We start from the raw sequence: 11,585 nt of genomic DNA, 5'->3' as shown, positions 1-11,585 counted from the left end.
GCAACAGTGCTGTGAAGAGTTTAAGTACATAGACGTACTTAAAGGGGCCGAATCACAGTTTTGCCCAGGTCCATTACGATCGACTCTGCGTCGGGTCCGCGGCTGATGTCGCGCCTCAGGGCTACACCATCAACATCACCTCTCATTGCAATCTAGATGTGCTTCGAGGTTCAGAGACGTCACTGCTCAGCAATCACAGTGGATCTATGCATGAGGAACCACTAGCTTTATTGCACTATAAATTTCACCATCAATGCACCGAAGGCGCTGTAAGGTCGGTCATTCAGTTCGAGGGGAACCCTCATAACAGAAGTAGACTAGTTTAAGTTTTCGAGATGCGAGTCTAACCAGAGATCTTCTAGATACAGGTAGACACAATCATTGAACCAGTCCTGTCCTTAGCTACCTAGACATTCTCCCCAAGCCTAAGCCTGTCCAAATCCTAATACTCGACTTTCTGGCCAAACGCACTGGAAGACGGGCTGCACCTGTTGCGTAACGAGCTCCAAACACATCCACCATATCTCCTCGATTCTCGAGGTGACGAACCAGCTGATCACCTTTTCTGATTGTCAGTCGATGGCTCAACACTTACCCCCAATAGACCATATGAACCGCATTCGTCCAACACAATCCCAAGGTCGAAGAGTGAGACGTTTAGCGGAGTGTTGCATCCTGCTTTGACCTCCTGTCGTAGAACCGATGCGTGTCCCTAGACAACGTCACCTGAAACAGGGTAACGCTTTGATATGTGATCGGACACTGTCAAACAAAACATGCAGGACGCACTGTATCTATTGCATCGAATTCCCCACGGTGCAGGACGAACTGAAGCAATGAGAAAGTGTGGTCCAGCCAAAAGCTGAAGTCTAGCACCCTGTCTCGAGTAAGCAGTAGTACGATGTCGTACGGCGTCATTCTTTACGAAGCGCTTGACAGTGATGATTTTGGGCTCTTGTGCATGTGGATGACGTCTGCAGAGTGAGTCTCGTGAATGCACATGGAGGTATGTGAGCCAGAAAATCAAACACTCCCCGTGGACGAGACTGCAAAATGACGGTCATGGATAAGGAGGTCTTCGGCCTAATGCTGAAGAGAAAAACACGTCCATGATGAGGGTTGGATGTTATCATTTTATCTGTGCCATAGCCATATGACTCAAAATGACGGTGATATATATATTAGTGGCTAGGGAGAAAAACTTTGGGCAGCAAGATGCAAAAAAAGGCGCGCTCGATCGATTATCCGTATTTAGGAGTAACGCTCCATTTATTTCGGCAGCCCTTTCTACCCTGCATTTCTTCGTAATAGGAAGGACGAACCCTAACAGGGTTGAGTTGCCGTGACGATGCGCCATGATCGGAAAATGAAAAGGGCGGGTTGGTTACAACGTGTTATCCTGATACAAGGGCTTTTGGCTGTCTAACATTTGCGACCATACTTATCCACAGCCTCCTCGCGCCAAACATAGCCACTCTCACTTGTGTACGCTCTTCTACCTCGAGGCGGGACTCCGGCCACTGTCACATTACGAGGCAATTGGCGTTTGTACCCGGGCTCAGCCAAAAAAAATGGACTAAAATTCCCGCTTTCTCTCTGTTATCAACCCATGTTCGTCATCATGTCTTCTATTATCCCTGCTTTCTTCGCATCTAACAGCAACAATCCTGACGCTGGATCCATTCCTCCCAATCTCGTTGTGCTTCCTTCACTTCCCCTCGATGCTCACAGTGATGGTAACTCAACTCGCCCTACTCCATCCTCACCTAGGACGGAGGGTCGGTCTGATAATGATGTAGGTCCCGCTAAGATACGGCCATGGATGATAGTGAATTGTCCTTCACCAACTGATACATTCATACCAGCGGGTGGAAGGTCTTCGGTATATAGGTTCAAACTTTGCAATCAGAGCTGAGAAATGCTTAGTAATGAACCATACACACCCTGACTATGTCCGCATCATGATTGGATGAACCTTCTGTCTTGGGCGAGAATGAGTCGAATCACCATCGCTGCGAGTTTGTGGGGGGGAATGAAAGATGCACGATGAGATTAAGAGAAATGGATCGAACATCAACATTAATGCTGTTGGAGCTGAATGAAGAAGCAGCAGGATGAACGGAGGACGTGGTAGAGAGAGAGAAAAAACGCGTCCATAATGGAGTGAGAGTACTCGGTAGTACTACTTAGCTGGATGAACTGGGTGGGACGTTTATGGTTGTGGTCGTGCAGATAGTTGTGCAGAATCGGGGAATAAACTGTCAGGTAGTGGTGGTGGATCCCTGTTACGTGGTCGCCAGACGGTACTCCCAGCAATAGGCAATCTCAAGACAAAGCACCACATGAATATGATGGCTGACACGATGAGAACGAAGATGGCAATGGTGATAGGACCATTGCCACATCATTGGAGGGATTGTGGAGAGTGTGAATTTGGAATCTATGTTATAATTACCATGTCGATAGCGATAGGGTTGACAGGGTTGATACATGGCGTTAGCAGAAGATGAGTAACAATGCAAGCAGGAGAAAGAACGAAGGAAAAAAATATGCGAAACTCGTCGACGACGGCAGCGGCGATGACGACAGATCGGAAGACGATGCCGGCAATATGTACATGACTTGCCAACTGCACCCACATTCGGAGTTAGCCGATCTTATGGGTTGTCGCCTGTGTTTATGAACCAGATGCTTGCGGTGCTGCGCCCAACTCTGCACTGCACTCTTCATCTTTCGTCCTTGGTTGCCAAGTACGTTGCATATCGATTTGTAGATGAAGACATCTTGATAGTCGAGAGCGAACTGGTGTTGTCCCGTTTCCTCCCACCCAGCGAACCCCACGAAGCGGAACAGTCGGGCCTTTTAATAGGGTGGGGAGAAAGGTTTCATGTCCCTTATACTGGAATGGGTGGGAAGAAGGAGCGAGTAAGCAGACACACGTAAAGGATAAGAGAGGAAAGAAGATCGCGTCGAGATTAATACAAAACATCGGATCAGATACCAAGTTTGTCACACAAATATTCAGGCGACTAGCTTCTCTTATAGAAGGGTCTCTTATAGTAGGGGTGCGACAGGTGTGTTACCACTACTCTTCACACTTTCTTCCGTTGCAATATTAATAGTAGTTAAACCTGTTGAGAAGCTGCTAGTATGATGATAGGCCCATTCAGTCCCATAACTGAGCTTCTGGGGTTCAGGTATCAGCATGCCTAGCGGCATCAGTTGTTGGACTGAATCAGCTGTGCTCATTACCGATACAAATTTCAGTCTACACATCAATTCAAACTACAGTGGAGGTTCCAACTTGACGCGCATCAAGGGCCTTCACTTGTTGCGATATTTCGTTTTTCGCAGCAAGCGCCCACACAATCTAATTGAAAACTAAAAAAAGTCCTATCGGTGAAGAAAAAGATGGGTCCAAGATACAAAAACTACTTACCGCCCGAGTTTCATCCGAGATGTTTTTGCCTGGACTTTGTTTCAGGCAGACTACAAGGGTGCTTTCGCGATACAATCAAGTTGGGTCTTCCAATTCAAAGATTTGAATTGGTATCATTGCGCCCTGTTGCCAAAACGGATAGCCGCGCTCCCACGACATCTCGATTAACGGCCACAGTGTTCACAAGGACCCATTATGAGAAATCCACATTCAGAACCGCATTGATGAGAGACTAAGGCCATGAGCCATGCGCTGAGCATAAATGTCCGACCCAGCAAGTAGTACGTACCCCTCGCTTTTCATCATGGACGCCTGTTTTGCTACCACATCCTCCGTTCATCCTACCGCTTCTTCCTTCAGCTCCAACACTATTAATGCCGATGTTCGATCCCTTTCTCTTAATCTCATTGTGCCTCCAAGTTTCTCATTTCCCCCCAGCAATGGCGATTCGACTCATCCTGCTCCATCCTCGCCCAAGACAGAGGGTTCGTCCAGTAATGATGCGGACATAGTCAGGGTGCGTATGGTTCATTGTCAGGCATCCCGCAGCTCTGACCGCAGAATTCAAACCTATAGGCCTCGGACCTTTCACCCATGGGTATATCAGTTGCTGAAGGACAGCTCACTATTATTCATGACCGTGATCCTACAGCCGCATCCATGAGGTCGTTTGATTTGCTGGCCCACATACCCCCATGTGCCTTCACAACTTACTCTGCGGACGTTTTCCTTCGCAACCGGAAGGGAAGTCTGCATGCACAAGAGGCCAAACTCGTCACTGTCAAGCGCTTCGTAAAGAAAAATGGTACACGGCATCGTTGTCTAGTACTACTGACTCGAGATGGAATCAGCCTTCGGGTGGACCGTCATCGAGATCACACCCTTTCGCTGCCTCGATTCATTCTGCGCCTTGGAAATTCCGACGCAACGGATACGGTGGGCCCAGCGTATTTTATTTGACAGTCACTTGTTAAAGCGTCACCCTCTTATAGGTGACCATGTCTCGGGACACCCATCTGCTCACCGACCGAAGGTTAAAGGAGGAAGCAACACTAGAGCTATCACTACAGGTTTCACTCCTCGACTTTATGAGGATTCTTGAGGTTGTGTTGGACGAATGCAATTCATATAGTCTATTCGGGGTGAGTGTCGGTCGCTTTGGCAGCGGGCATTGACTAACGGTCGGAAAAGGAAAACTGCTGGTTTGTCACCTCAATTCTTGAAGAGATATTGGTAAATATGTTCGGTGCTCGCTACGCAACAGGCAAAGCAACCCATCCACGTTTCGCTGGAAAAACGCGTGCTAGAATTTGGAACAGGCTTAGGCTTGGGGAGAATGTCTAGCTAAGGAAAGAACTTGTTCAATGACTGTGTCTACCTGTATATAGAGGATTTCCGGCTAGACTGGCATCTTAAAAAAAAACGAACTGGGCTACTTCTATTATGAGGGTTTTCCCCTCTAGCTGAATGACCGAGCTTGCAGCGCCGTCAGTGCACGGACACTAGGATTTACAGTGCAACCAGTGTAAATCTTCAGACACGCATAGCCCCATCGATATCGTTCGTGAATGTCGAGGCCCATACAAATTGGAATGAGATGCGATTGTGGTGTAGCCGCTGGGGAATGGTGCCGGCTGCTGACCCTGGGGCAGGCGTGAGCGAATCGATCAAAACAGATCTGGGTGAACAAGAGGGAATTGTCGTTTCCGTACTTCATCCGGTATTGAGATGATTTAGTGACCTGATGTAAGCGAAGCCGCTTACGTAACGGAGTCACCCATTTAGTAGGATAGTGATCCTAACTCCCTGATTGCTTCGCAACCATGACCTTGCTTCATGTGAAAATTTTTTGATCATAGTCACGAGTAGTGCTTGCTGGTATATTAATATTTGCATTCTTGTTGCGCGATCTCTGCCAGTTCACAATGCTTAGTAGTGAATGATGGAACTGAGTTAACTCAAACAGACACAAAAAAAAAGAACAGAATGTTGAGTTGAATCACAAAAAGGACATCGGAAAACAATGAGATGTCTGGTCTAAGATTTAGTGGTGAAGGTGGTTGGCACAAGTGATACATACCTTCTCACATTATTTCTGCCTTTTGGCGTTTAATGGGAGAGAAAGATGGTCCAGAGAATTGCCGCTTGGAGGGAGAGCCACTCTCTGCATGGTCGCTGACAAGGGGGGGTCCCTCAGAACAATTATCTCCACACAAAAGTCGCTTTCCTCCCGGCATTACTTCCTATCAAATGACATGCCAGCGTGAAAGAAACTTGGACAGTTGCTCTGGGAAGAGCAGTCGCATAATGCATGTAATGGATTCGTTCACCACCTTCGCTCCTTGAACATGTTATCTCAGATGTGGATATTATCAGCTCACACACCAAGCAGATTAACGGAGCAAACCTGATTCGTTGTTGCTACCATCATCGTATCCATTCAGATTGGGTAGTCCAATTTTTACTTCGCGAGTCAATGTATGGTGTGCTGGGCTCCATTGGAGGCATGGTTCGAGATTTTAGAAGTCGGAAGGTCCCACAGATCGCAAGGAAACCTGACTATGGGTAAGCAATGCCTGATTCTCGTTGGTCACAACCGGAACGGAGGTCAAATGTGATGTGTTCATAGGAATTTGCAATAGTTACATATTTCCCACGGCAATTATGACCTGGCAATGACCTTGCAAGCAAGGTAATTTATACCTGATCTAGGCAGGACCCACCTGATCCGTGTAAATCAGGCTTTCTTACATAATCAGGTGTGTTTACAGCAGTGTTGCACATGACACAATCAGACATTGAATCAGACCATTTGCAATCTCGTGGTGCTTCCAACTTGGGTCAATTGTCTCGGAGGTCCAAAATACGGATGTAAGCCGGCATTATCGGATTTACCAATAGGACTATGCCGCATCTTGAACCTCCCACCCTGCAACGCCAGCTATACTAGAATCTAATTCTTGATTACATGTCCTCGTAACCAAATCTTCAATCTCCATCTCAGCTGCCAAATTATCCTTTGCCTGGAACCAATAGAGATCCCATTCACCATCCAATGCCAAATTAAAGATATCGCGAAGCTTAACACTACTGCTTGCTACCTGCTGGAGTTTTCCATAAACATGATACCTAGCAATATGTGCTATGAAACTCACAGAGGACAAGCTGGGAACTTGAATATCACAGTCTGCCGAAAGGTCTGAAAGCAGAGAAACCTGTAAATTGTGAAAACTGTGATACTCCTCCTGAGGGATGGCCGTTGGACATGAAAGCTCAGGGTCTAAGCGGGATCCGGTGGGGTCTTGATCCCTATCTGAAGGTGCCAGCCCAAAAGAGCACCGCATGTGTCTTCGGTAAGTGCCTTGAAGTGCATGCTGGCGATTTAATTCCAATTTGATGGCAGAGGACATCACCATCTTCTCTACTGAGAGGCGATTACGCGAAGGATCCTTTGTGTCACCTGTCACTGAGAAGAACCGCTCAGTGTCCGCGGAATTGCAAACAAGTGACAGAACCAAAATGGCTAATTTCGCAAGTGGATCATCTTGCGGAGCGTTGAGCCATGCCATTAAAGGATTAAAATCCTATGAAAATATTCTGAGATAAGAGCACTTCACTAGTGCTGAGATACAAGAACTAACCGGGATCCGCTTACATATGTTACTGCGAGTCCAATCTCCACCCGGGTATCCAAAAACATCGTGAGTTGATGTCAAGTATGCAATTGCGCGCGGTCCAAGATTGCTTGCAGCTTCATTGGTTTCAAAGACTCGGCAGTAAACCTCTTCCATTAGAGTGACAAGCCGCAAATTAGAAAGGTTTGGATTGAATAATCTTCACTTCACAAAGGGATTGAGAGTGACGGCAACAATGAAGAAAGAATGATCTATTTTTGCCCATCGAGTTTCAAGACTCCTAAGGACTGCATGGACAGTTGAAGTTGGTGCAATAGAGCGGGGAAGGAGATCTAGGGCAGTGTTTATATCCGTGTAATGTTTATACAGTCGTCCAAAGATCAAGGCAACCTGATCGGCACGCGTTGTTGAGGCCTGACATACATTCACAGCAATGGCTAAGGGGGTGATATCATCGGTAATCCTAATGTGGAACTCTATATTAGACAAATTGTCAGAATCGCGCAAACACTTACTGTCGAATATCATTCCAAAAGTTTTCATTATTGATTGTATCAATGATCTGTTGTGCTTTGTTGATCATTTCCCGCCTTGTGCCCGCAGCCATCAGTATGTTATCACTCGATTTGATAATGATACTTTTGAGAGGTCTCTTTAAGTCCAATAATCGCTGGAGTGACATCACATGTGAAGACCACCGAGTAATACACCCACGGATGAGGGTCTTTGCTGTCCCAGTGAACTCCGGAAGAGTCTTCTGCTCGGAGTACAGAAGATGAAGCGCAAGAGAATGGTTATTAAACCAGTTCACAATCTCACTTGCTTGTGCCATGCGCAACTTGACACTATCAGACTGTTTGATGTAATCACCAAGCACCAACTGAACCTATTGAGGACTGTTAACACTCAAATAGTAGAAGAGGTAGGGACGGACTTGGTGTGCATAACAGTCAACTGTGATTAGCTGAGGGAAATTTTGTTTGAGCATTTTCCGTGCTGTGCGTGACTCTCCCGAAGCATCAGAGACCCAACCAATGAGTTTGAGCCCAAGTTTCTCTTCGATAAAAGTCTTCTCTTGAAGCATTAACTTGAAGAGGTTGTCAGCAGTCTTGCGCGAGCCGGATGTGTTATGGACATGTGTCATCCGAACCTGGGTATAGATATGAGTGAATTAACCCTTTACACAGTGAAGAGAGGATATACCATATGGTTTGCAGAAACCATGAATGCGATGAGATGATTCCGAGATGTGTCACGCCAGCCATCACATTGGCCAGTGGCATAGGCACTGCACATCATGTCAGTGAGGCAATTTTGAATAGACTCGAACTCCGCTGAGAGAAGAGGTCCTGAAACTTTGTTTCGTTGCGGTAGCTTGAATGCAGGGTTGAGCATGTGCACAAACTTCACCATTTCGGGGTCGTCAGGCAGTCGGAATGATATCCCAGCAGAGATTATAATGCGGAGAAACTGTCTTTCTAGATCCTCCTGTTGCTTCTTGGGGAGCGGGGGATATCGGAAATTCCCTCAGACAAAGATGAATAGCTACCGCGCCGGCCAATTTGTAAAGGGGGTGTAAGATGTGTTGGAGATGGTGAATGCCCGGGGGAATGGGATGTAGGTGAATGAGGAGATATCAAGGGACTAGCAGCAGGTGAAATTTGGAGTAAAGGCAAGTTGAGGCGAAGTTGTCGGCCAGGGAGATGTTGATCAAGCCAAGTTTTCCCCATTGCACGCGCATCTGTGGTTGCATGCTCACAGGTTTCAATATGATGTGCAAGCCGTTCAACAGAGCCCTGTATCTCAGAGCAAAGAGGGATTGCTGTTAGAGTCTGATGTTAGCATTCACGCAAAGTGCATGGACGGATGGGGAGTTTACCTCTCATATGAAGTTGACTAAGTGAGTGACGAGGTGCTGAACCAGCTGTAAACTCACGGAAGTTCTCCTCCTCCAGTCTTGCCGTTTGGGCATTTATGCAAAAATTGCATTTGTGAATAGTGTGGCTTTTATTGTTTCCAATCTTCTCCTCGAGGTCGAGAAACCACTGACGCAAGGGGCTTTTGCGGCCCATCCCAGGTGTCAAGCAGGGTGAGAAAGAGAGATGAAACACTTAGGATTGTACCCTAGGTTTTTATTGCATGCTCCCGACGCGGTGAACTAGGGCTGGAAGCAAAAGACCGTCATGGTATGTGCATGGGAAGTTGTTCTTGATTCCGCAAAGATAGACAAATGCAGCATTTGGACATCGGAGTCTTATAAAAATTCATTACATGGAAAATGGGTGCTTGACACGCTTCAGCCAACGGATGCTGATCGGACCATGGGACCATGGGAAAAACATCGTCTACTGAATCAGACATTCGGATTTCGGACCATGTGACCATTTGGGACAATGTCCGTGCAACACTGGTTTACAGAGTCTCGGGCTTCCTCTCAGCTAACAGCAACGTTGAGAGTGAACATGCATGCGAGGTAAGAGTAGCGGGATCTGCCGTTTCAGGCGGCGTTCCCCAGTTATTCAGTTGGGGAAGTACGAACGATGTCCAACGGCTTCACGTCTCATGACGGAGTACAGGCAACTAGTCTCGGGAGGTGCCGCGGACGACACGTTCACTGCAGGTAAGCTTGACTGGTCTGCTTGCGTAATCTTCTTTTGGGACGACCCGAAATCCGAGGACAATTTTGTCGGTATTCTTTTGGGTGTCTATGGATTTTTACTTCCACACCACTCGTAGCCTTGATCCAAGATCCGAAGGACATATCTTTCGGAGTGCTCGTGCTTGCCTACCTCTCATTGATTCTCTGTTCCGCACTTCACTCCTAAAGGAAGGTGGCGTGTTCACTGCAAAGTTGTCAGTTGTAAGCCGAAGTGGCCCAGCCAAATGAACTCGCTATATGTTTATGATGGTCTGGATAGCCTAGCGATTACCCCTCGGCCCATTCAAAATGGGATTTGGCCCGCTCGTACTGCATCCTAACAGCAAGTAAGCTTATATTTTCGCGTTTCATTGCTGCTGAATGGGCAGCATCTTAGATATCCGAGTTGTCTTCCAAACGTTGGTACAGAGTGTGAGAAAGTCTTGTTGAGCGTTATTTCAATGCGGCAGATTCGCATGGTTTTGAATTTTCAGGTTGTTTTTGATAAAACTGGTCTTTAATCTAGTCTAGTGAATATGGGTTGTACCGCGAAAACAAACCCGTAAGGGTTTCTCCACTGTTGTCTCCGACGATCGTCGTGACACTAGTATGTCTAACAGGAGTATGAGCGTCAAGTACGAAAGGTGATCATGGAGTAGCTGCGTGAGTCTCGTTTCGTTGATGTTGTGGCGTCTTCCTGATTATGATGTGCTGTGGGTCACCACCTCGAATGTCGAAGCCGAGAGGCACCCCGGAATACCAGAGATTTCATCCATGATTCCTGTGGTCTTACTCGGTCTTGGCTTACTATAACGTCTAGCAAATAGGCAGTATCAAATATGTCATAAGTGAAACGTGCCAGCGGAGCCGCGGGCGCCATCGATCACAGTGGTCGCAAAGTATGCAGATTTCCATCTAGGTATGCCAACCATTATAAATTTCCCTTTTAGCTGTTCCTGTTTTGGGACATCGTGTATCGTTAGACTTCATGATGCTCTGGATGTCATCGGCATTCTCGCGACAATACTATTGATTATCATGGGTAGGAATCGTCACTGGTAGCTTCATACTTTCTTTTCTTTTCTTTGAGCCGGTGGATCCTGTCCCAGCGGTCAACCCTATTCCCTGTTGATGCTTGGATTCGTGTCTCAAAATTCTGAAGTACACGAGAACAGGAAGGAAGTCCGGGCGATTCCAAAAAGAAATCAACAGAAGCAAACGCAAGCGGGTTTGATCCAGCAAGTCACCGAATCGAGTCCTGTTTTTAGCTGACGAGACATTCTCCACCCCACCCCAAGTCTGTTCCGAATCCCAGCACGCGCGCGTCTTCCTAATGGATAAGTCGCTTCACCTGTTGCGTAGTAAGCACCGGACGCATCCACCAATATCTCTTCAAAAACTGCGGTGACAAACTCGCAGTTTTCCTTCTGATTGTCAGTCGATGGCCGCTCCGCCGAAAACTCCCGACACTCACCCCGAATAGGCTATTTGAACGGCGTTCATCCAACTCAACCTTAAGGACCTTCAAAAAGTCTAGGAGTGAGACGCACGGCGGTAGCTCTAGTGCTGCCTCCTCGCTTGGCTTCCTGTCCTAGAGCAGAGGTCGCCGGTATCCACAAGACCGTTCCATCCCACGAGGTGGCTTACGCGCGAACATGTTTTCCTGGTCCCTTTCACTTACTGTTATGCCGCAGCTCTTCGCAGTCAATGGCTCTTTTTTCCGTATCTGACGGATTTTCCTAAATGTCACTCGGAAAGGGATTTGGATTCCACCATCACCGCACTCAAACGGCATTTAGAAAAGCGTTTGGCCATTATAAGCTCTTTTGAATTAGTCGCACTCCGGCTGCCGGGAAGGGTGATCAGCATTGGG

General features: G+C 47.1%; 4 protein-coding genes across 4 annotated transcripts; 2 read left to right on the top strand and 2 right to left on the bottom strand.

Moving 5' to 3' along the window:
* Nucleotides 1-425: 425 nt before the first annotated feature.
* On the bottom strand, nucleotides 426-1,202 carry EI90DRAFT_3289199 (uncharacterized protein; the record flags this gene model as incomplete). Its single annotated transcript, XM_039067154.1, has 3 exons — nucleotides 790-1,202; nucleotides 596-712; nucleotides 426-560 (listed from the first exon to the last, which is right to left on the bottom strand). The coding sequence occupies exons 1-3, from the start codon at nucleotides 916-918 to the stop codon at nucleotides 426-428; spliced, it is 381 nt and encodes a 126-aa protein (XP_038916516.1). The 5' UTR covers nucleotides 919-1,202.
* Nucleotides 1,203-3,526: 2,324 nt separating this feature from the next.
* Nucleotides 3,527-4,822, top strand: EI90DRAFT_907044 (uncharacterized protein). Its single transcript, XM_039068224.1, has 5 exons — nucleotides 3,527-3,956; nucleotides 4,016-4,375; nucleotides 4,432-4,581; nucleotides 4,631-4,641; nucleotides 4,704-4,822. The coding sequence occupies exons 1-5, from the start codon at nucleotides 3,702-3,704 to the stop codon at nucleotides 4,744-4,746; spliced, it is 819 nt and encodes a 272-aa protein (XP_038916515.1). The 5' UTR covers nucleotides 3,527-3,701; the 3' UTR covers nucleotides 4,747-4,822.
* Nucleotides 4,823-9,462: 4,640 nt separating this feature from the next.
* On the top strand, nucleotides 9,463-10,050 carry EI90DRAFT_3056054 (uncharacterized protein). Its single transcript, XM_039060204.1, has 2 exons — nucleotides 9,463-9,934; nucleotides 9,993-10,050. Exon 1 carries the CDS (start codon nucleotides 9,541-9,543, stop codon nucleotides 9,808-9,810), a length of 270 nt encoding a protein of 89 aa, XP_038916514.1. The 5' UTR covers nucleotides 9,463-9,540; the 3' UTR covers nucleotides 9,811-9,934; nucleotides 9,993-10,050.
* Nucleotides 10,051-10,413: 363 nt separating this feature from the next.
* Nucleotides 10,414-11,507, bottom strand: EI90DRAFT_3016080 (uncharacterized protein; the record flags this gene model as incomplete). The annotated part of the gene is made up of 4 exons (XM_039056952.1): nucleotides 10,414-10,519; nucleotides 10,740-11,011; nucleotides 11,187-11,303; nucleotides 11,394-11,507. The coding sequence occupies 4 exons, from the start codon at nucleotides 11,505-11,507 to the stop codon at nucleotides 10,414-10,416; spliced, it is 609 nt and encodes a 202-aa protein (XP_038916513.1).
* Between the last annotated feature and the right edge of the window lie 78 nt (nucleotides 11,508-11,585).

This window comes from Cantharellus anzutake, assembly GCF_015039405.1.
Source record: "Cantharellus anzutake strain C23 chromosome Unknown EI90scaffold_21, whole genome shotgun sequence".
NCBI lineage: Eukaryota > Fungi > Basidiomycota > Agaricomycetes > Cantharellales > Hydnaceae > Cantharellus > Cantharellus anzutake.
This window is presented reverse-complemented; position numbering and strand designations above follow the sequence as displayed.